The sequence below is a fragment of the Leucopleurus acutus genome (genome assembly GCF_964270905.1).
Source record: "Leucopleurus acutus genome assembly, chromosome: 8".
NCBI classification, from domain to species: Eukaryota; Metazoa; Chordata; class Mammalia; order Artiodactyla; family Delphinidae; genus Leucopleurus; species Leucopleurus acutus.
This window is the reverse complement of record NC_139151.1, coordinates 70,233,557-70,259,262: the sequence shown is the minus strand read 5'-3', so window position 1 is coordinate 70,259,262 and position 25,706 is coordinate 70,233,557. Positions and strand designations below refer to the sequence as shown.

The following is a 25,706-nucleotide window of genomic DNA, read 5'->3' as shown; positions in this document are numbered from 1 at the left end:
GAAAATAAATAAGGAAACAGAAGCTTTGAACGACACAATAGAAAATATGGACTTAATTGATATTTATAGGATATTCCATCCAGAAAGAACAGAATATGCTTTCTTCTCAAGTACTCATGGAACATTCTCCAGGATAGATCATATTTTGGGTCACAAATCAAGCCTCAGTACATTTAAGAAAATTGAAATCATATCAAGTATCTTTTCCGACCACAATGGTATGAGACTAGATATCAATTACAGGAAAAAAACTGTAAAAAAATGCAAACACATGGAGGCTAAACAATCGTTACTAAATAACCAAGAGATCACTGAAGTAATAAAAGAGGAAATAAAAAAATAGCTAGAAACAAATGACAATGAACACATGACAACCCAAAACCTATGGGATGCAGCAAAAGCAGTTCTAAGAGGGAAGTTTATAGCAATACAATCCTACATCAAGAAACAAGAAACATCTCAAATAAACAAACTAACCTTGCACCTAAAGCAATTAGAGAAAGAAGAACAAAAAAACCCCAAAGTTGGCAAAAGGAAAGAAATCATAAAGATCAGATCAGAAATAAATGAAAAAGAAATGAAGGAAACAATAGCAAAGATCAGTAAAACTAAAAGCTGGTTCTTTGAGAAGATAAACAAAATTGATAAAGCATTAGCCAGACTCATCAAGAAAAAAAGGAAGAAGACTCAAATCAACAGAATTAGAAATGAAAAGGGAGAAGTAACAACTGATATTGCTGAAATACAAAAGATCATGAGAGATTACTACAAGCAACTATATGCCAATAAAATGGACAACCTGGAAAAAATGGACAAGTTCTTAGAAAAGCACAACCTTCCAAAGCTGAACCAGGAAGAAACAGAAAATATGAACAGACCAATCACAAGTACTGAAATTGAGACAGTGACTAAAAATCATCCAACAAACCAAAGCCCAGGACCAGATGGCTTCACAGGTGAATTCTATCAAACATTTAGAGAATAGCTAACACCTATCCTTATCAAACCCTTCCAAAATATAGCAGAGGGAGGAACACTCCCAAACTCCTTCTACAAGGCCACCGTCACCCTGAGACCAAAACCAGACAAAGATGTCACAAAGAAAGAAAACTAAAGGCCAATGTCACTGATGAACATAGATGCAAAAATCCTCAACAAAATACTAGGAAACAGAATCCAAGAGCACATTAAAAGGATCATACACCATGATCAAGTGGGGTTTATCCCAGGAATGCAAGGATTCTTCAGTATACGCAAATCAATCAATATGATACACCATATTAACAAACTGAAGGATAAAAACCATATGATCATCTCAATAGATGCAGAAAAAGCTTCTGACAAATTCAACACCCATTTATGATGAAAACCCTCCAGAAAGTGGGCATAGAGGGAACCTACCTCAACATAATAAAGGCCATATATGACAAACCCACAGCCCACATCATTCTCAATGGTGAAAAACTGAAACCATTTCCTCTAAGATCAGGAACAAAACAAGGTTTCCCACTCTCACCACTATTATTCAACATAGTTTTGGAAGTTTTAGCCACAGCAATCAGAGAAGAAAAAGAAATAAAAGGAATCCAAACTGGAAAAGAAGTCAAACTGTCACTATTTGCAGATGACATGATACTATACATAGAGAATCCTAAAGATGCTACCAGAAAACTACTAGAGCTAATCAATGAATCTGGCAAAGTAGCAGGATACAAAATTAATGCCCAGAAATCTCTTGTATTCCTATATACTAACGCTGAAAGATCCGAAAGAGAAATTAAGGAAACACATTGACCATTGCAACACAAAGAATAAAATACCTAGGAATAAACCTAGCTAAGGAGACAAAAGGCCTGTATGCAGAAAACTATAAGACACTCTTGAAAGAAATTAAAGACGATAGAAACAGATGGAGAGATATACCATGTTCTTGCATTGGAAGAATCAACAGTGTGAAAATGAGTATACTACCCAAAGCAATCTACAAATTCAATGCAGTCCCTATCAAACTACCAATGGCATTTTTCACAGAACTAGAGCAAAAAATTTCACAATTTGTGTAGAAACACAAAAGACCCCAAATAGCCAAAGCAATCTTGAGAAAGAAAAACGGAACTGGAGATACTGGCAGAAAAACAGAAATACAGATCAATGGAACAGGATAGAAAGACCAGAGATAAACCCACTCACCTATGGTCATGTTATCTTTGATAAAGAAGGCAAGAATATGCAGTGGAGAAAAGACAGCCTCTTCAATAAGTGGTGCTGGGAAAACTGGACAGCTACATGTAAAAGAATGAAATTAGAACACTTCCTAACACCATACACAAAAATAAAGTGAGAATGGATTAAAGACCTAAATATAAGGCCAGACACTATAAGACTCTTAGAGGAAAACATAGGCAGAACACTCTATGACCTAAATCACAGCAAGATCCTTTTTGACCCACCTCCTAGAGAAATGGAAATAAAAACAAAAATAAACAAATGGGACCTAATGAAACTTAAAAGCTTTTGCACAGCAAAGGAGACCATAAACAAGACGAAAAGACAACCCTCAGAATGGGAGAAAATATTTGCAAACGAAGCAACTGACAAAGGATTAATCTCCAAAATATACAAACAGCTCACGCAACTCAATATAAAAAAAAACCACACAAGCAAATCAAAAAATGGGCAGAAGACCTGAATAGACATTTCTCCAAAGAAGACATACAGATTGCCAAGAAACACATGAAAGGATGCTCAACGTCACTAATCATTAGAGAAATGCAAATCAGAACTACAATGAGGTATCACCTCACACCAGTCAGAATGGCCATCATCAAAAAATCTACAAACAGTAGGGCTTCCCTGGTGGCACAGTGGTTGAAAGTCTGCTTTCCGATGCAGGGGACACGGGTTCGTGCCCCAGTCCAGGAGGATCCCACATGCCGCGAAGCGGCTGGGCCCGTGAGCCATGGCCGCTGAGCCTACACATCCAGAGCCTGTGTTCCGCAACAGGAGAGGACACAGTGGTGAGAGGCCTGCGTACCGCAAAAAAAAAAAAAAAAAAAAAAAAAATCTACCCACTGTAAATGCTTGAGAAGGTGTGGAGAAAAGGGAACCCTCTTGCACTGTTGGTAGGAATGTAAATTGATACAGTCACTATGGAGAACAGTATAGAGGTTCCTTAAAAAACTAAAAATAGAACTACCATATGACCCAGCGATCCCCCTAGTGGGCATATACCCTGAGAAAACCATAATTCAAAAAGAGAAATGCACCCCAATGTCCATTGCACCACTATTTACAGTAGCCGGGACATGGAAGCAACCTAAGTGTCCATCGACAGATGAATGGATAAAGAAGGTGTGGCACATATATACAATGGAATATTACTCAGCCATAGAAAGAAACGAAAGTGAGTTATTTGTAGTGAGGTGGATGGACCTAGAATGTGTCATACAGAGTGAAGTAAGTCAGAAAGAGTACAAGAAATGCCGTATGCTAACACATATATATGGAACCTAAAAAATAACTGTTTTTGATGAACCTAGGGGCAGGACAGGAACAAAGACACAGATGTAGAGAATGGACTTGAGGACACAGGGAGGGGGAAGAGTAAGGTGAGACAATGTGAGAGAGTGGCATTTACATATATACACTACCAAATGTAAAATAGATAGCTAGTGGGAAGCAGCTGCTTAGCACAGGGAAATCAGCTCAGTGCTTTTTGACTACCTAGAGGGGTGGGATAAGGGAGGGTGGGAGGGAGGCGCAAGAGGGAGTGGATATGGGGGCATATGTATACCTATAGCTGATTCACTTTGTTATACAGCAGAAACTAACACAATGTTTTAAAGCAATTATACTCCAATAAAGATGTTAAAAAAAAACTGACATTCAAAATTCTTTATGAAGATTAGTTGCCCATGCCCCTATAAAATGCCAAAATATTAATATGAAATTAATGGAAAAACCCCTAAACTATCTTTTAAAAAAGGAACTGGTAGAGAATGATTTTCTGTGATAACGTTATTTTGAAAAGTATATCGTAGTTCTGCTTCTGCCATAAATGTGTAAGTGGTAGTAGACTCAATCTACTGATATAAACAAGAGATCTTGATCAGCTATATGTGGCAACTGTTTTAAGAAGTTAGAAATCAGGAAGCAGGAGACTATAATCTATGAGTGAAGAAAAACAAACTGAGCCCTAATTATCCTGGCTTTCTACCTGGTGGCATTTAGCAGAGCCTGATGCAAGGAGAACCAACCCAAGTACTATAAGGCAACCTCACTGACCTGAACAATCAGGGGTCAGAGTTTGGGGAAACTGTAGTGGCTATAATTTGCAGGGGGGATGCTGAGAGTGAAGAAAGCTGTACAGAGAAAGAACTCCACAAGTCTTATCAGGAGTCCTCTTGAGTTTTTGCTGAATACTAATACTATTGGGTTGGCCAAAAAGTTCTTCTGGGTTTTTCCGTAAGCTCTTATGGAAAACCCGAATGAACTTTTTGGCCAACCCAATACATGACTAGAGTATGACTACAAAAAGCTTGGCAAAGAACAACCACCTGGAAGAGAAAAACTAGTAAACTGCAAAACTATCATGGTTCATACATTATAGGGATACATTTAAGTTTCAACTTTCTCCAGTGCAATGTCTTCATTAAACACCCAGGGCATTCAGTGGAGACCCAGAAAAGCCGTATCTTTGGAATAAGGATAAATTAGCCCCAGAGTAAATGATACTCTATCGCCACCATAACAAAGCTTAAAAAAAACCTCAAAATGATGAGATGATCTGTGAATAAATGAATACCCACCAGAAGAAAATTCATACTATTTAAAGGAAAAGAACAAATTCCAAACACTCAGCAATATAATATACTTGTTGCCCCATATACAATAAAATACTAGACATATGAAGAAGCAAAAATCAGTCAATAGAAAGAGACTAAGAAATTACACAGATAATATTAGAATTAGCAGATAATGACTTTAAAATTACCATATAGATATACTCAAGGATTGAAGGAAAATATGAACATATTGAAGAGAGAAATGGAAACAATAAAATAAAAAATTTACAAATCCAAGAAGTGAAAAATACAATATCTTAAAATTAAAAAAAATACTTGAAGAATTTAAATGCAAATAATTAGCTGTACATTAAAAGATTAGTTAAACTAAAGACAGGGTAATAGAAACCATCCAGACTGGAGCACAGAGAGAAAAAAGGCAGGGAAAATATAAATAAATAAACAGAGCCTCATAGCTTTTAAGAACTAATGGTGTATCATGTGCAATTAGAGTACCTAGAGAGGATAGACCAGATTTATATATATATATATTTAAGACAAAATGGCTGAAAAAATTCCAGATTTGTCAAAAATATAAATCGCTAGGTCCAAGAAGGATAAACACAAAGAAAAATGTATATCAAAGGACACCAAAATAAAATTGGTGAAAACTAATGTAAGAGAATCTTAAAAGTGGCCAAAGATACACTGTTTATAGTGGGACAAAGATAGAAATTATCCCTGACTTCACATCAGAAAAAATACAAGTCAGAGACATTGCAATGGCATCTTTTGGAGTTCTAAAAGAAAAAAAATAACCTTGAATTCTATATTTATTAAAAATATTCTTCACCTGAATATTCACCTGAATTTCACCTAAAGGTGAAATACAGACATTTCAGACAAAGAAAGTCTGGAGAATTTACTGCCAGCAAGTTTTCTCTATGGAAAATTTTAATGAAATTTTGTCAGGCTAAAGGAAAATAATTCTAGATGAAAACTTAGGTTTTTAAAAAGAAATGAAGAGTACTGAAAATGGTAAATCTGAAGGCATTTTCTAATACTTTCTAATAATTAATTTAGCTGTAATTTGCTCTATAGCAAAAACAGTAACAATTTATTATGGAGTTTAAAACATGTAAAAGTAGTATGTATGACAACAATAGCACAAAAGATGGAGCATTTTTAAGTTTCTTACATTGTATCTGAAATGGGATATTACTTGATGATAGACTGTTGTAAGTTAAAGATACATGTTATAAATTCTTGACCAACCAAGAAGATAATGAAATAAAGAGGTATAACTGATAAACCAATAGAGGAGATAAATTAATTCTAAAAAGTTAAATTAATTAAAAGACATGGAAATAGGATAAAAGGAACAAAGTACAGATGAAAAATATAGAAAAAATAGCAAAATGGTAGACTTAAACTCTATTAACAATAATTACATTAAATGTAAATGGAATAATTGTTCTAACTTTGAAAGGTAGAGATTATCAAATTGGATTAAAAAACAAGAATCAATTAATATACTGACTACAAGAAACACAGTAAATATAAAGATGTAGATAAGTTTGAAGTAAAAGGATGGGTGAAGATACACCATGCAAACACTAATGATAAGAAAGCTGAAGTGGTTATGTTAATATAAAAGTAGACTGCAGAAAAAGGAACATTACCAGAGATCAAAAATATATTTCATAATGATTAAAGAGCTAGATCATCAAGAAGACATAACGTTTCTAAATGTATATGCATCTAAAAACAGAGGCTCAAAATACATGAAGCAAAAGTTGACAGACTGAAAGAAAAAAAAGACAAGTCTCCCATCTAATTATTGTTGGAGATTTCAATACTTCTCTTTCAGAATTTGAAAAAAAAAAAAAAGACAGAAAATCCATAAGCATATAGAAGACCTGAACAACATTATCCATCAGTTTGACCTAATTGACACTGTTAGAGTACTACACTCAAAATTGCAGAATAATTATTCATTTCAACTGTGTATTCAAATCTCACTAGATAAAGCATATGCTAGGCCATAAAACAAGTCTCAATAAACATAAAAGGACTGAAATTATGTAAAGTATATTCCTTGTTCTCAATGGAAATAAATTACAAATAGAAAACAAAAGGAAAATTTTAAAAATCCCAAATGTTTGGCCACTAAACCACATACATATAACTAAACCATATAACAAAGAAAAAGAACAAGGAAAATTGTAAAATATATTAAACTGAATGATAATGAAAACATAACCTAACAAAATATGTGGGATGAAATTAAAACAGTACTTTGAGGGAAATTCATAGCTTTCAATATTTATATTAAAAGTAATAAAGGATGAAAGTGACCTGTAGATTCAAGGCAAATCCAATAAAATCCAAGGTGTTTTTTTGGGGGGAGGTGGGCAAGCTGATTCTAAAATTCAAATGGAAATGCAAAGGACCAAGGATAGCCAAAGCAAATTTGAAATAGAAGAACAAACATGGAGGACTAATTCTATGTGATTGCAAGACTTACTATAAAGCTCAGTAATCAAAACAGTTTGGTATTGGTATAAGGATAATGAATTGATAGTAAAACAGAACAGAGAATCCAGAAATAGACCTATGCACACAAAATAACAGAATGGATCACAGATCTAAATATAAAACTAAAATATAAAGCTTCTAGAGGAAAATATAGAATACTTTGTGATCTTGGTGTAGGTAAAGATTTCTTAGATGAAAACACTAATCATAAAGAAAAAACCTTGATAATTGGATAATATCAAATTAAGAAACAATGGATCCTCAAAAGATACACTGTGAAAATAAAGAGGCATACTGCAGACTAGGTAAAAATATTCACAATGCATATAAATATGTAAAAGATATGTATCTGTTTATATTCATAAATAACTTATGTATATGTAATATATAATAAATTATATATATATTATATAAATATATAATTGTATAAATATGTAATTTATAAAGCATATATAAATATAAATAACTTAAAACTCGCTAAAAAGAAGACAAATGATTAAATATAAAAATGGGTAAAATATTTGAACAACACTTCACAAAAGTAGATATACACACAGTCAATAAGCACGTGAAAGTATATTTTATTCTTTAGTCATTGAGGAAATGTAAGTTAAAACCACCCTGAGATACCACTATACACTCACTAGAATGACTAAAATTAAGTAGTAACGCTAAGAAGTGTTAATGAGGGTATAAAGCAACTAGACCCTCTTATGCATTGTTGGTGGAAGTGTAAAATGATGCAGCCCCTTCGGAAAACTTTTTGGCAGTTTCTTATAAAGTCAGGCCTATAACGACTCCACGTTTAGAAGAAATTCCATTTTTAGAGGGAAAAAAGAGATGTATATTTATAAAAAGACTTATGAATGGATTTTCATAATAGCCCCAAAGTGGGAGAAACCCACATGTCCAAACACAGAGGAATGGATAAACAATTTGTGGTGTATTTATACAATGGAAGTCTACCCATTAACACAAAGGACCAAAGTACAAATACATGCTGCAACATGATTGAATCTCGAAAATTTTATGCTATTTGGAAGGATTCATATCCAAAAAGTACATACTGTATACTTTCATTTTTATAAAATTCAAGAGTAGGCAAAATTATTCTATAGCAATAGAAGTCAGATCGGTGGTTGCCTGGGTTAGGATTATGGATAAATGACTGAAAGGGAGCATACAATAACTTTTTGGAAATGTTCTATATTTTCTTTGTGGTGGCAGCTACATGAATGTGTAATTTGACAAAATTGATCAAATACACATTTAAGATGGGTGCATTTATTATATGATGTATATTAAATTATTTATCAATATAGTTAATAAAAAGGTAGTTCTGTCACTCCTTAACACACACAAAGTGATCTTCTTTAGTATATTAAAGAATTTGTTTTAGTACTTACTATATGCAGAGCTTAAGTAATATGGAAGAACACAAAGTGGTATTGGAAACATTCCCTGACCATCAAGGAACTTAATATTTAGTTAGGTAATATAGTATGAACTTGACCATATATCTAGTCATATGGTGGTAAAATTGGTAAGTAATAGCAGTGGTAGATGTAGAAGAGTTATGAAATTGAGTTAATGAGTTGATACATGAAAAAAATGTAAAAAATACAGTGCCTGAGAGATCATATGTGCTCAGCAAGTGCTACTTTGCTTTTCAGAGGATGAGAATTTATGCTTCAAGTGGTAAATCAAGGCATAATTGAGGAGGTGGTATTTAATGTAGGCAGCACAGAATAGGAAGGTTTTTCATAAGCATTAAGAAGTGGGGAGACATTAGTATCAGGAGGATGTCATGATCAAAGGTGTGGAAGTGAAAAAACACAAGACATGTACAGAAGAGGGAGGTATGTTTGGTGAATTCATTTGAACAGAATGAAGTTTCAGGTAGCAAAAGTAATAGGAAATGAATCACTAGGGCCAGATTATGGAGGACCCTTAAAACCAACTTGAGTATAACCTTATCTTAAATTGATCTCTTATGGATTGCCAATACATAAATAAAACATATAGGAAGGGATATTTTATCAGTAAAAGCTTATTTTTTTTATTTTTTTATTTTTTTTGCGGTACGCGGGCCTCTCACTGTTTGGCCTCTCCCGCTGCGGAGCACAGGCTCCAGACGCGCAGGCTCAGCGGCCATGGCTCACGGACCCAGCCGCTCCGCGGCATGTGGGACCTTTCCGGACCGGGGCACGAACCCGTGTCCCCTGCATCGGCAGGCGGACTCTCAACCACTGCGCCACCAGGGAAGCCCAAATCTTATTTTTTTATAATTTGAAACATGAAGTCAACTGACCAGAACAATGAAGCTGTTTTGATGAACACGAAACTGAAATCGGGGCTTGATCTTAGATGGGAGTTGTTGTTATTGTTTTTAATGACCTTAAGCTTCTACCTTATTTCTGCTGTATTTTCTTTTGGTTGCCTCATGTTCAGAAAATCCTAATTCAGATAGCTAAATAATTGTAAATATCAGTCCTATAGTATTTTACCTTAACATTGTTGCATATCTTTCAATATAGCAAGAGGCTTATTTCAAGGTTTGCATAATAAATGTTTTACTCTGGTAGTACAAGTTAATGCATTGGTGATTTTCAGTGTGTTAGACTTTGGAACATAACACGTTTGAATGTGTATGACAGTTTTTGTTACAGTTTTCTTGTTGTTTAGGTGTTTTGGTAAGTTACAACTGGCAGAAACCCAACTCAAATAGTGTAAGCAAAAACAGGAATATATTGGCTTACATTACGAAGAATCCCAGGAGCAGAATCTGGCTTTAGCTCTTTGGGGATGTAAGTATGCTAACATGATGTAAAGGTTGTTTTTTCTCTCTATCTTTTCCTATCTGCTCCTCTCTACTTTGCTTAGTATTTTTGGTTTCATTCATTCTTATTGCATACAGACTCTCTCCGTGTGCCAGGGAGAATGTCCATGGCGATTGATCCCTGGCCCACATACTTATAGCTTTCAACTTGAGCATAAGAGAGCCTTTCCAGGTAGTTCCAGGAGAGAATTCTGACTGGGTCAAATTTCTCTGTGTGTCTGGGAGGAGCAGTAGGAAGCAGACAGCAAAGCCCTGTGATTGACAACTCCATCAGGACAATAGTGGCATTCAGCAGTATTTCCCCAAAGAAATCAAAAGAAGGACTATAGGACACAGTGGGCACACAAAAATTATTGTTTCCACAGTTCTATAAAGTTTTTAAAAAGCAGTTAAATATATATTTGAAAGAGTAAAAATGAAGTCAACCATTTGTAGAACCCAAAGAGCAGTGTCCCACGTCATATGGTTTGAATACCTTAGCCTTTGGCAATGGAGCAGCAGAAAATAGTGTCAGGCTGCATACTTACTTCTTGTACATGAAATAAAATATAATTTGGAAGGAATTACTTTTCGAGTTCAAGAGTATTTTTAAGCAGCATCTTAGCTATTCCTCAGTGGATGACTTCAGGAAAAGAAAGCTCTTAGTTCAAAAAAGATAAGGTGTTATAGAAAATGAAATATGGAGGAACAGGAAGACTAGTGTAATGGAGTATGTATGGGAGAATTGGCTGTTGAACGCTATTTACTTTCACTGCAATACCTCGAATTTTTAGCACCCTTCTCTAAAGAACTAGAGTGCTTCACTTCATATCTGAAGCAATTAATAATAGATGTAATTATTCATTTTCTATTGTTGAATGCTGCATCGTAGAGACTAAAACTGATGTTCAAATAATGCTTTAAATAGTCATTTCAGTAAAACCAGCACTGAACTCGAGCCAGGGCTCTGTCGCCAACTGTTTGGGCTCGGGCAAGGCAAGTGACTTCCTTATCTTGACTCTGTTTCCTCATTTCTGAAATGGGATTTTGGTCTTAGTGATCACTGAAGTCTCAGCTACAGCTGGAGGCTGTGAGCCTCTGATTTACCTGCTGGATATTTCCCTCTTTTTCTGTATTGGCATTGGTAGGTAGCAGTTGTACTTTGATAGATATGGGAGAGGAATTTGGTTTTGAATGATCCTTCTGATATTGTTTTAGGTGTTAAGCAGCTTTGGAAAGCAGATGAAAGAGATACCTCTTACCTGCACATATAGAGCAATGTGACTTCCATGAATGTATGTTAAGTGCCAATTTTAAGGGGTCCCTATAAAAAATTATCAGACTTTGGTAGATCAAAACAGTGCAAAGAGAGAATATTGCACCCAGTGTGATGATGTCTATATGTGTATTTCCTGCAGCTTTCAAATGTGGGGTTTTCTCTCCCTCATGAACATGTCAAAATCTTGCATCTAACAGTTCTAATGACATTTTCAATAGCTCCCATTGATACACACACACACAGACACTCACAGTATATTATCTAGTAAAGTGGTTGTGGAATTAACATTTTTCCTGGAAGGAATATATCTGATTTAATGACCAAATCGTTTTAAAGCAGCACAACAGAATTTCACAGGAACTAAATCTATTTCTTCACACCGATCATGCGTGTTTTACTGAAGCATTGAGTCATTAGCATGTTTATAATGGTTCTAATTTAGCACAACATTTTCTGAATTTTATCCTTGAGTCATTTACAAATTGTTCATATTGAATAAACAAAGGAATCAGATTGCATTTTATACTTAGTAATTTATCTGAAAGAAGAGGGGAGGGTTAATTGTTTGAAAGTTTTGGTCTGTTTGGGGAAGTGAGCCTGCTTTTTCATTGCTAGGCATAAATGCCATTTCTCATCTTTTTGGGGATGGGGGGAGGCTATGGAGGAGTAAAATGAAAAATTAAGATCAGGACAAGTTTGGCCACTCCCAGAGGGGAGTGTGGAGCAAAAGGGGAGCTGGCACGAGATTATCCAAAACAGTTGGTGCATTCCTTAATGATCAAGTGCTTGAGAAGTCCAGCTCTTCCTGGCAGAGCATCTGTGTTGATGTTTATATCATTGCCCTGCTGTATGGGAAAGGCATGCTTTCTCTTGCTGCTTAGCTAAAAATAGGATGGAATATAGCATTGTATGAGATATTTTAAGAAAGCAAAAACATTTAAGAGGTTAAAGGTTTGGCTTTTGGATCAAAAAAGATCAGTGATATAACCCGTGGTGTTCCTTGAAGACTGAATTTTATCTAGAGTTTGTCAGTGATTCGAACTCTTGGTTAAGCAAGTTATTCTAGGTTCATTTGGTGCGGTCTGAAAAACCCACTCTACTGTCTTTTCTGTCAGCTTCCCAGCATGAAGAGCAGGATTGAAAACAGCCTCTATTTATACCGCCTTGTTCGTATTTGGAAAATCAGTTGTTTCATTGGAGAGAGGGAGAGAGAGAGAGAATGAGAGCATGAGCAGTCGTCAGGGAGTGTGCTTTGTACGTTATAGTGACTTCAAAATAAAACTGGCACATTTTTGTGTCTAATTATTTTTAGTGAGCTTGGAGGGTTTTAATTAAAATTTAAGAGTGCTCTTCAAGCTCTCCAAGCTCCAATTTTATCCCACTGTATTGTGGAGCACTCGTCACTGTGGAAAAATGTACAGTAACTGGCATGTGCATCTCTGTTTCCTAATGAAAAATGTGAGATTGATGATCAGCAGGGATATAAATATATATTGTCAGAATTAGTTGTAAACCAAGGTCAAGGATACTTTTAATAAGTTATCATTGTTTGGATACATAAAAAATTTATTGCTTCTGAAATTTATGATTCCTGTGGTAAAAATAAAAGGGATTGCTTTAATATTTTCTTAAAAAAGTTAATAAAGCAGTAGGATCTGTATACGGGGGAGCAGTCATTGTTGTTTCTCACTAAGGTATTTTAAAGTTATTTTCTATGTCATGTTTCTAATGTTTCAGCATTTCTAACTTTATCACTTTGAGGTAAAGGGAATAATGATAAATGTTTACTCACAGGTAAATTGTTTTAAAGTACGATAAAAATTTTTTCCCATTATCCTTTCCCATTCCCCCATGATTTAATTTTAATGATGATTTCTTTATTTACTCTCTTTGACCCTTTATTTTGCTCAGAATAGTAGTTAACACTGCTGCAGCTTTGTTTAACTAGGAATAATTTTCAATTGTTCCTAAAATATCATCATATAGATTAGGAAATAAATATCTCACATACTCTCACTTCAAATTTCCCTTGTACTGTAAAATTAATTATTAGCACGATAAAGCATTCCTGACTTACCTGGCCTGAAACCTAGGTATTTAGGAAACCTAGGTATTTAGGAAGCAGAAACATTGCTTTGCAATCCATTATGATATCTTTCCTTTTTTCCTTAGAAAAAGGTTATTGAAATAGAAAAACTTAAATTTGCAAAGGAAAAACAAAAGCTATGCAACTGAGAATTAATTTATAACATATCAGAACCCTTTACATCCTTGATTAAAAATAAGCAAGAATTGAAGTGCAACTCGATTTTTCAGTCCTGTTTTTATCACACTATTTACAAAAATTAGACAAGATAAATATAATAAACTCTCATATTTCATTGAATATGTATTGGTTTATGGACACTAATTCTTTCAAAGTAAGAGGAATTAATTTTGGCATTTTCCACTTTATACTGAAGTGTTATGGCTTACATTCATTTTTAATATGTACATATTACCGTGACACATACTATAATATTGTGATACTATAATTTCCAAAAGGTATGTAGTTTCTTCCTGTTTAGCTGAAAACAACTCAGTGAAAATACTAAAATTTGAGTAGTCAAACTCAGATACTAAAATATACTGTATATCTTTTCATTGTTTTGAGGACTGTGGCATATTTATCTGTGTAGAGTTATCCAAGAATATCCGGGTGATGTTTAGTTCTTTTTTTTTCCATTTGGAATCCTGCATAAGTACTGAATTGAAACATGGGCTTACTCTTTGCGTGGACATAAGGCAAACTGGACTTCTTTACTTATCTTGACCTCTTTGATTTTTGCATTTGTGCATGATCAGAAAGGGGCAAAGTCTGATATGATGAATTGCCTCTGTAAAGCTAGTGGCCTGTTAATGTAGTTGACGTATGTGGCACAGGAGGATGAATACCATTAATTTTTACCCTTACCTGGATATTGTTTTGAGTGGGAAATTTGAAAATATAAAATTTCACTTTTAACTTTAGCATATATTTCCTCATTTCAAGTCAGAAACGTCTTGGTAGAGGCAGTAGTATCCTCTGCATATGTAGCATTTTAGTACATCTTGTGGTACTGCATCTTCTGGTCTTTTTCCCTCACCTTACTTGTTTTACATTACAGTGTGGGTTGTGTTTAGTACTAATTGTGGTATGTATGCCCTTAGAGGTCTGGCAGACAGATAATTAGGTGAAAAAGCTCAGTTTTTCAAGAGGCCTTCTCACAGTTTTGAATATTCCTGGAATCTCCCAGAATTGAGATTAAATGCTGATAAAGTTGTATGTAGTGACCTTTATTGTCCTGTAGATAAAGGCAATCAGTGATTGTTACTAAATATTTTCATGGGCTATAAATATAGACTTGCAAAGCCTGCTTTATGTTTTTCCCCTCAGTGTCTTCTACTGAAATGGGAACTCGTATAGCTAGATTAACTCAGCATTATGGTGAGAATTAATTTTCTAATAGGAATGTGAAATGTTTTGAATTTATTAACCATTTTATTAATGATTAGCTTTTATGTAAAGCTGTGTCTTCAAACTTATTTGATAAATGTTTGAAGTGTATATTCTTGTTGTCCATATAGTTCTCTTTTTCTCCCATGAAGTTTCAGCATTCTTTTTCTGGAGCTCTGAAAGATTTCAGGTCTATTAATAGAAATGAGAGACATATTTTAGCCTGTTTTACATTTAGTGTGTATCTAATCCTAGTTTATGAACTTGCTGTGAATTTTGGATCATTACTAGTCAATTGGGATTTTTGTCTTGACCATTATAATATGTGCACTCAATTCAAATTTTAACCAATCAAGTTATGCTTTAGCGTTCATATCAGTGATTATCAGTTTAGTACAATGTTATAACATGTATGAAAAGGTTAAAAAAAAGTAACAAAACTGAGTAAGGTAGGAAGTTGAAGACATTTTGTTGATTATTCTTATACATGGTCTAATGTTATATCCAGAAATTTAGACCTGATTTGAGAAAAAGTAATCTCTGATAGGCATGGCTTTGAAGATTTTGCTCCTTAACTCTCAAATTAGTATTATCTTTTCTATGACTTTAGCATAAAAACAAAATATGTGTGGAACGAAGTATACACCTTGTTTCTGAATTTAAAATAAAAGTAACAAGAGAGCATTTTGAAAATTAAATACAAACTGAACATACGCATATGCATGTAGGCCCTATTAGCAGGTCACTCAGAATCCAGTTTTTAATCACAGTGGTAGGTCACTTGTTGAAGCCTACGAAAATAATTAATAGGAAAGACTGGAAGGAAAGAAGGAGGAAAGGAAAGAAGGGAAGAAGTAAGGGAAGGAGCAGGGAGCTTTCACTTAATAGAATCAAGCTGACTTCTATTTAGAAAGAACTTTAGCTTCTGTGATAGAGAGCTAGTATGGTTGTTCTTCATCAGCGATTTCCCAACATACTGATCTGGATTCTATCCATTCCTTGATTGATTGATCATGTCACGAACAAACGTTAATTGTTTTCACCAATACTTTCTAACCATGCAGTGGTCCTCTCATCTCTTACCCGGGGCTCACTGTCTTCTTTTTAAAGCTTATCTAGTTTCTAAAACCCTTCAGATCCATCTTGACCTTACTGTCATTCTGAAAAATTCAAGGAGGATTTAGAAGTTGGAGAAAAAATGAAAGGGAAAATGCTAAAGAGATAGGTACTGATATGGGAGAGAAAAGGCATTTGGAATTGAAGTAATTATTTTAAATATAATTTTAAAAAGGAGTTATCAGAATTTTGACACTTGGAATGTTAAAGTTTAATGGGAGTATTCTTTGCACTGAGGATTGAGTATTTAAATCTGCTTTGCCTTTTGGAAACATGGCCTGTTTGTTAAGATTTGAAGCTTAAAAGATACACGTAAATAGTTGTAAGCAGTAGCTCCAGTTGCAAATCCATCTGAACAGAGAGAAAAAAATAACTCATTGATAAAAATTTGCTAATTATTAGAACATTCTAAAATGTAAACTTCTGTAAACTTTATGAATCTTAATAGAAACAAGTGTAATCTAGTATGCTATTTAGAAATGCTATTTAGAAATGCAATAGGTCAAGCAGCGTTTAAATAAGGATTTTCTTGAAAAGATCATGCGTCTCTTTTTATATAAGAGAAAAGTTTTAACTGTTTTCATTACTGGGGGACAGAGGACATCATGACTTTATTTTCTTTGCATTTTACTCTAAATGGGTATTTTACAAAAGTTGCCGTATGTTTATTTCTTTTTTAAGGACTAAGTAGTTACAGGTCGATTGGTCTCTTCTCCTTTGAAGATTTATCATTCTTCCTTGAATAGCACATGAATTTTGCTTGGACTTAAAAAACATCATCTGGTTTGAAAGGAATAATATCTAAACTTAAGCTTGTATGAAAAAGCCCCTTGTTCTGTCCAATTGGTTTAAGAAGTGATAAATGCTGGCTGAGTATTAATTAACTATAGTTATAATACCAAGATAAGATTATTGAGCATTATCTTTTCTTTTTCGTGGGAATAGTTTAAATAATCTTCCAGCCAAAAAAAATTTAGTTATGGTATTTTGTAGTAGATAACGGAATATAATTGTCTGTATCCTAGGGTTAAAACAGCAACAACAAAAAATAGCTTTAATCATTTATTTTTGAATAACAGAATTTCTCCATAAACTCCACAGCCTTCTATATTTGTAATATTTTAATACTTATCAAATACATGTGTAATAGTTTTAATACTTACTTTTTTATTTTAATAGATTCCTCCTGCATGGAAAAACTACTTTCGAAAGATTGGAAGGAAAAAATGGAAAGATTAAATACCAGTGAACTTCTCGGAGAAATTAAAGGTACAATATACAGAATATTAAACATATCAATGTAGAAATATTATTTCGTTCCACAACACATTTGCTTATCTTCTGTGCCCTAACATTAAATTCTTACTTCTAATATTTGTTTATATCTGAGAGGGTAAATGGATAGTGTGTTCCTGAACTTTATTCTTTTGTGATGTTTATAGAATGAAAGTTTTGCCCTTTCTTTTTTAGTCTATAAACATATAACTTATAGGATAAACTACTTCATTAGTTCACTGAACAAAAAGTATGAAAAAGATAAAAGGTTATGTCAAAGATGAACAAATTAAGTTAAAGATAATTTTAATCCTTCCTTTTGAAATCATAATAATAGCTTAATTGATGAATCCAAATCACTGATTTGAATTTCTTCTGATCAAAAAGGGTCAGCTGTAGTAACTGTCAAAAAGGATTTTATAGAATGTGCTGTTTATGGTTTATGGCTGGATTCTGAGGCCTGTTTACCTGTTCAAATCCTGGCTCTGTCACTTACTAGATGAGTGATTTTGGGCAAGTCACTGAAGCTTTCTATGTTTTGAATTCCTTGTATCTAAACTGAGGATAATAAAAATACCTACTTCATAGGCTCATTAAGAGAATTAGTATATGTAAAGCTTTTAAAACTGCCTGGCACTTAAGAAAGTCCTCATGAGGGAAAGTTGTGGTTGTTATTAACTGCCCATAGCATTGTAGGTTGATTAATCTCAATCAGATTTCACCGGACTTAACATGTCATGATCTCCAACCCGGATGAGAATGAGCATCCTTATTTTTAAAGATAAGTGATTGACGTTATTATTTTGAAACATGTTAAGAAGTCGGCAGTCCCAATCCATTACAGAATTAAGCTGCCCTATCAGTTAAGAAGCTATACTTTTTGCCCAATTCTCTCTTGTTGATTCCTTTGTGGAGATGAAGTGCTGTATCACTAGCTTTTGGTGTCATGAATAGAATCCATTGTCATTAATTAATTTTTTCAGTTGTCCCTTACAGACAGTCATCACTCTGACTTGACCTGACAACTTGGGAACTTAATTACATTAGTTTTCTGAATTTATCAAATGACTTCAGGTGAATATTCCCATGGATAATTCCTCATTTAAGATGAACATTTCACGATAACTATCTGATGAAAATTTTATTTTGAATTTATTACAGAAAACTGCTTAGTGTTCAGGCATGTTATGTTCAACTCAAATGAAGAGAAAAGGGAGTCATATCTTTTCCAAGAAATAATTAATAACTCATTCTATTAACTAATGCAGTATCAAAATCAAGTGGAAATTGGATATTATTTTGAATTTCACTGCTTCTGTTTTGTACTCATAAAGGCCATTTGCTATTTTGGAAAAAAAAAAGAAACTCAACTTAAAACTGACGGGTAGAAAGAAAGTCATTAGTGACATATTCTTTATCCAGCTGCAATAACATGGTGTGTGCTACTTTGCACGTCATTCTGTGTTTTCTTCCCTTTCCAAAGTCATTGGTTTTATGACAGTGAGAACAGAAATGGTTTATGCAAAGGCAAGCTTTTGCCAGCGTGAATGATGGGGGTCTTGCTTTCTCTCAGTAATGTGGAAGCTAACATTTTATTATGTTATGATTCAGCATCGAGTTTTTATGCTTTGGGTTATCTTTCCCCCTCCCACTTTCTATCTTTATTTTTGATTCTAAAAATGCAAAAACTGTACTAGTTTTATATAATCAAAATATATAAATCTCAAAAATGAAACATGCAAAATTAGGCTTTTCAAATTCTTTAACTTTTTCTTTTCTGGATTCTGTATGTGAAGTGTAAACTTTCATTTGTGTGCTACCCTCAGTTTTATGGGCATAGAAGATAAGAATCTTACTAAATTTTTCATTTTGATTTACTCTATGTAAGTGTCTCTTTTTACATCTTAATATCTTGTCACCATAAACATTATACACAAAGTATACCAATAATATAAAAAATTGAAAAAAAATTAGTTAAAGTAGTGTTCAAATAGTTTAATTCAGCCACTGCTGAAACTCAACATACATTTTTGTTGTAGGTGAGATCAGATCAGTTATTAGCCACCAAAATTAGTTATAATTATTCTGAAATTTTAGGGTGATCTAAATACTATCTCCAAGAAAAACATACTAGGGGAATTCCCTGGCGGTCCAGTGGTTAGGGCTCCACATTTCCACTGCAGGGGGCACCGGTGCAATCCCTGGTCGGGGAACTAAGATGCTGCATGCCGTGCAGTGCGGCCAAAAAATAAATTAAAAGAAAAGAAAAGAAAAACATACTACAGTGGGTTATCAGGGTTCAGTATATCTCAAGCGTGTGTATTTATATATCTCATTATTTTTCCCTCATTACAAAATTCATATACATTTATTGTAAAAAGTATATAAACACACCCAAAGGAAAATATAATTGCCTTTTCATTCTACCTGTATTATAGTATATATCCTTTCCATTTTAATTTATGCATAAAAATTTTTTCCCTTAAAATTGGAATCATCCTTTTACTATTCATTTGTAATCTATTTTTCCCACTTAATGATATATTGTGAATTTCCCTGATTAGGTCATCTTCTAAACTATTATTCTTATTTGCAGAAAATATTGCATAAAGTGAGGTTTTTATAATTTAACTGAGTCTTTTATTCAATATTTAAGTTGTTTTTATTGTTTGTCATTATAAAGAAAACCTTGAACATGGGTAACTTTTTAATACTTTTCCGTGTCAATTAGTGGTTATTTTCATACGATATATTTCTAAAAAGTGAAATTACTGGGTCAAAGAAGGTGTTCTTTTTAAAAAAGCCTTTTGATTCACATTGCCCTTCAGGTATAGTGTTCTGTGCTCTCACCAGCAGTATCTGCGAGTATTCCCTTGCCCTCAGTAGCAAGTATTATTATTTTAAACATTTCTTGCCAGTTTGATAAGGGAATATAACATATTATTGCTGACTTAATTTGAATTCTTTGGATTTTTATTGAGAATGAAGAGTTTTACATGAATTTATTTGTATTAAATGTCTCTTCCTTTGTGAATTGTCTATTTATGTTGTTTGCCCATTTTTCCTTTAAAGGATTTGTCTAGTTTTTATGGTTTTTAAGGCTCTTAATGTATATTTTAATGGTATTAGCCTTTATTTGTCATATATGTATATTTTGTCATTTTCTTTACTTTATGGTTTTGTTGTTAAATCTTTGCCTCCCTTTCGTAATGCTCTTTTTTTTTTTTCTGTTTGGGGTTTGTTTAGAAAGGCTTCTCCCTGTCTAAAATTATATAATATTCTACTATATTTTCTTCCAGTTCTTTGACTATATTTTTATACACTTAAGTCTTTGATTCATCTTGAATATATTTTGAGTATAATTTCAACCAGAGATATAACTTAATTTTTTTCTCAAGTTAACCAAATATCTCTGTATCATTTATTAAGTAACCCATCTTATCCCATCTGACTTGAAATAACATCTTTTATTACATACTGATTACATATTTGGAGCCATTTCTCAGTTTTTGGCTCTATTCCATTTATCTTTCTACCTAGACTTTTACAGTGCTAGGCTATATTAATCACTGTAGCTTTATAGTATCTTTGAAAAGTATTGCAAGACCTCATTCATAATTATTCTTTAAGGTGTTTGTATACTTCTCTAAAGTTTATCTTAGATTTATATGTTGTTAATTAAAATTGCAAAGTGATTTTTTAAAAAAGATTATAAAACTATGGGATAACAAATCTTTTTAGCATTGAATCTTTCCATTCCAAATAACTTACTCAATTCTTTTATGTCCCTCAACAATGTTTTGTTTTTTATATACAGATTCTGCACCTTTCCTTTGATGTTTCCTTTATAATATTTAATATTTTTACTTGCTCTTATGAATAAGATATTTTTCATACTACTATATTTTTGTTACTATATTTGGGGGTGTTAGTAAATTTTGCTGATTCATTTTATAACTTCCCTTTTTGTCAGACTTATTAGCTCTAGTCATATTTCAGCTGATATGTTTTCTCCTCTTTTTTAGCAGTTATTTGTTCCTTTTATTCACCCCTTCTTTTAATACACTGCCTAGAATATCAAGAATAATATTAAATAATACAGGTGATAGCAGGTATTTTTATTTAGTTTTTAATTTATGGAATTGTCTTTAATATTTTACCATAAGTATTATACTGACTGTTGATTTAATGATTTTTATCATTAAAAATCATGCTAGTCCACTTTATTAGGAGTTTCTATGAGAAATTGCATTTTAGTTTATGGCATGTCTTATTGGTTTTTGTTTTTCAAATTTACTGATGAAATAAACCCTAATTAGTCATGGTGTAGTCTTGTTTTAATGTACTGCATAATTTTATTTGCTTACCTTACAGTTATTTTTGCATCTGTATTTGTAAATGAGATTAGTTTGTGTTTTTCTTTATTTGTACTATCTTTGTTAAATTTTAGGGCCAGAGTTCATGGAATTGGAAAGCTTTTCCTCCTTTTTTGTGGAGGAAGGCTATGTAAAGCTATTGAATAGACAACATCTTATTAATAAGTGGGAATCTTTTTTTATATTCTTTTTGTGTCCTTTGCCTGAAGTGGGTCTCTTGAAGGCAACATATTGTAGGCTCTTGGTTGTTTTTTTTTAATCCGATCTGCCACTCTGTCTTTTGATTGGAGCATTTGGTCCATTGACATTTAAGGTAATTATTGACAGATATGTATTTGTTGCCAGATAACTGAATCACTTTGCTGTATATCAGAAATTAATCAAACAATGTAAATCAACTATACTTAAATAAAAAAAGAGGACAATGATTTCATCTTAGTATAATCAATAAAAATAAACATTTGAGTTCATCAGGTGAAAAAAATAAGTGGGAATCACTTATTTCTTAAAATTCTGAAAGAATATATTCATAAAACATCTATGCTTAGAGTTTTCTATGGAGATAATTTTTTTTTTAAAGTTTCTTTTTCTCTTTAAGTCAGTTTTGCCAGGAAAAAAATTTCCTAGAAAATTGTATATTTCACTGAGATTTTCAAAAACATTAGTATTGTTTTAAAATACAATATCGCTATTTTAAGTTTTCCATTTATTTGCTGTTATACATTCTATTTAAATTTTGCATATTTGTGTTCTCTCCCTTTTGCTCCTCAGTTTTTACTTGCTAGTGGTTTTTCTATTTATCATTCCCCCCTTACTCCCCAGTAAGGATCCAGCTTTTAGGTTTTCTTGTCATTTCTGCTGTTTTTCAGCATGCCAACTACTTAATCTTGCTTTTACCTTTGTTATCTCTCTCTTCTTTGTTTTTCTTATACTTTTTCTTTTGTCTGTTTTCTGATACCTCCTAATTTTCTAAGTTGGCTACTTTATTTTCAACATTTTTTTATTAATTAATAAAAGCACTTTTAGCCATGAATGTGTTTGTAGAACTAGCTTTATGCATCCCATAAATTTAAATTTTTAGAATTCTCATAGTCATTATTTTCTAAATAGTCAATATTTATATTATTATCTAACTTATGTTTCTATGTCATTCTTAACTTTATGTCTTCTTTTGGATTCAAGAATGTGATGAAGCTGAGAAAGGGTGGAAACAACCTCTGTCATTGGAAAATTCTTTGTGGTGGGTTAGGTGCTAGAAGGAGAATTAAAGTGTGGGCAATAGAATGGATGAGCTATACTGAAAAATGAATCTTCAACCCAGTGACTTTAATATTACTACATATTAAGAAATAATACATTAATAACCTACTTTTTAGATTTTACTTTAAAAAATACTAGTGCTTTCAAATAAAAGTCCTATTATCTAAAGGAAATAAAGCAGTATTTCCAAAACTCTTGGTAGGAGTTGGAATATTGCTAAAGGTGGACAAACAATGAATCACAGATTTTCAGTGGGCCTGTATCTGAGTCTTGTCTAATATTCTTTAAGAGAAAATTCCATGCCTAACCCCCATCATATTTCCATAGGTAACTTCTTTTTTACAGCAGCATTAATTGAGGATAGAGTGCTGTAAATGGCATAAATTTAATAGCAGTAATCTCAAAGCAATGTTCAAAAGAGGTTAATATTATTATGAGTATTGTTAAATAAATTTATTATTAAGACTTAAATGAAAGATAGCATAAAATGATTAGACCTTTGCCTTGGTCTGGTTACATCTTAAAGTATTGTGTTCTAATTGGGTTACCATATTTTAAGGGGTCTGTTGTGAAATTAGTATTTATCAAAAGTGGCTAGACTAGTAAAGAGACTTGGACATTTAATGTGAATAGTGATTCAAGACCTAGGGAAGTTTGACCTCATACACGTTAGATGTTTGGAGTTTTGTTCAATAGAAGTGGATAAGATTTTTGTGTTGTTTTAGGGGGTTAAGGTAATAGGGAAATTGTTCTCAATATACAAAAGAACTTAGGAACAATTAATGGCTACCCAACATTGATGCAGTTGGATCAAATATAGTGGTTGTTCAATAAATATTTACTAAATGAATAAATGACTGGATAAATTAATAAAATAAAATCAGTGGAAAATTTAAACAGATGTAGAGGGGTGTTCCTGCTTTGGTGGAATGTTCATGACCTCCTAAAATTCCTTCAAAATTATACTAGTGTTTATTAAATTTTCTTAATTTTAAGACTGTTCTTCAAAATACTATCTATTTCCTGTCAGTAAGTAATATAATACTTTTGTGAGATACTTTATAAAAGAAACCATGTACTAAAACTACCTACATTATTTTATCTGATCCTTTTGACAACCCAGTGAGGAAAATATTTTTATATTGATTTTACATGTGAGTAAAATTAGACTGAGAGAAATTAAGTGGCTTGTTTGGGTCACTCAGAAAGTTATGGATGTCGGGTTTGAATCCTGGTCTCTAAAGCCTCTGTTTAGTATAATACAGATTACTTCTCAGATTCTCCAGTCTTGGAATTCTGCACTGGGGACAAGGGGAAGATAGACTCTGGACTGTTTCGTCCTCCTGCAACACACGAACAACCAAAATACTTCCAATTTTGCTCTTTTCTATGTAAGTGAGGCAGTATAGCAAAGCAGGCATGGGTATAAGTAATACAGTTTTTCCCTATAGTAGTGTTTATCATTTAAAGAAATTGAGACATAGTTCATTTACAATATTATATTAGTTTCAGGTATACAATATAGCAATTCAAGTATTTTATAGTTTATACTCCATTTATAGTTATTATAAAATATTGGCTATATTCCCTGTGCTGTATAATATATCATTGCAGCTTATTTATTTTATATCTAATAGTTTATACCTTTGAATCCCCTGCCCCTATCTTGCCACTCCTTCCCTCTCTCCCCACTGATAACCACTGATTTATTCTCTGTATTTGTGAGTCTGTCTCTTTCTTGTTATATTCACTAGTTTGTTTTATTTTTTAGATTCTGCATATAAATGATATCATACAGTATTTGTCTTTCTCTGTCTGCTTTATTTCACTAAGCATAACACCCTCCAGGTGCATCCGTTGCAAAATTTCATTCTTTTTATGGCTGAGTAGTATTCCTATATATATATATATATATATATATACATATATATATATATATATATGTATATATATATATATATATTTATACTGCATCTTCTTTATCCATTTATCTGTTAAAGGACACTTAGGTTGTGTCCATATCTTGGCTATTGTAAATAATGCTGCTCTGAACACTGGGGTACATGTATCTTTTTGAATTAGTGTTTTCATTTTCTTAGGATATATACCCAGGAGTGGAATTGATGGATCACACAGTAGTTCTATTTTTTAGTTTTTTGAGGAACCTCCATAATGTTTTCCATAGTGACGGCACCAATTTACATTCCTACCAATGGTGCACAAGGGTTCCTTTTTCTCCACATCCTTGCCATCATTTGTTATTTATGTTCTTTTTGATGATAGGCATTCTGACAGGTGTGAGGTGATATCTCATTGTGATTTTGATTTGCATTTCTCTGATGATTAGCAACGGTGAGCATCTTTTCATATGCCTGTTGGCCATTGGTATGTCCTCTTTGGAAAAATGTCTATTGAGGCCTTCTGCCCATTTTTTAATTGGGCAGTTTGTTTTTGATATTGAATTGTATCACATATATATATTTTAGATATTTACTCCTATCAGTGATATCATTTACAAATATTTGCTCCCATTCAGTAGGTTGTCGTTTAATTTTGTTGATGGTTTTCTTTGCTGTGCAAAAACATTTAAGTTAAATTAGGTCTCATTTGTTTATTTTTGCTTTTATTTCCTTTGCCAGGAGACAGATCCAAAAAATATTGCTACAGTTAATGTCAAAGAGTGTTTCACCTATATTTTCCTCGAGGAGTTTTATGGTTTCTGGTCTTACATTTAAGTCTTTAATCCATTTTGAGTTTATTTTTGTATATGAGAAAATCTTCTAAT

General features: G+C 32.9%; 1 protein-coding gene across 7 annotated transcripts in view; it reads left to right on the top strand.

Annotated features, from left to right (window-relative positions):
* SOX6 (SRY-box transcription factor 6) overlaps positions 1-25,706 on the top strand; it is a 518,084-nt gene that overhangs the window by 237,256 nt on the left and 255,122 nt on the right. For all 7 annotated transcript variants that reach the window (XM_082845245.1, XM_082845244.1, XM_082845243.1 and 4 more), the window contains one exon: positions 17,190-17,279. In XM_082845245.1, coding sequence (XP_082701371.1) covers positions 17,190-17,279 — 90 coding nt within the window. The remainder of the gene's footprint in view (positions 1-17,189; positions 17,280-25,706) is intronic.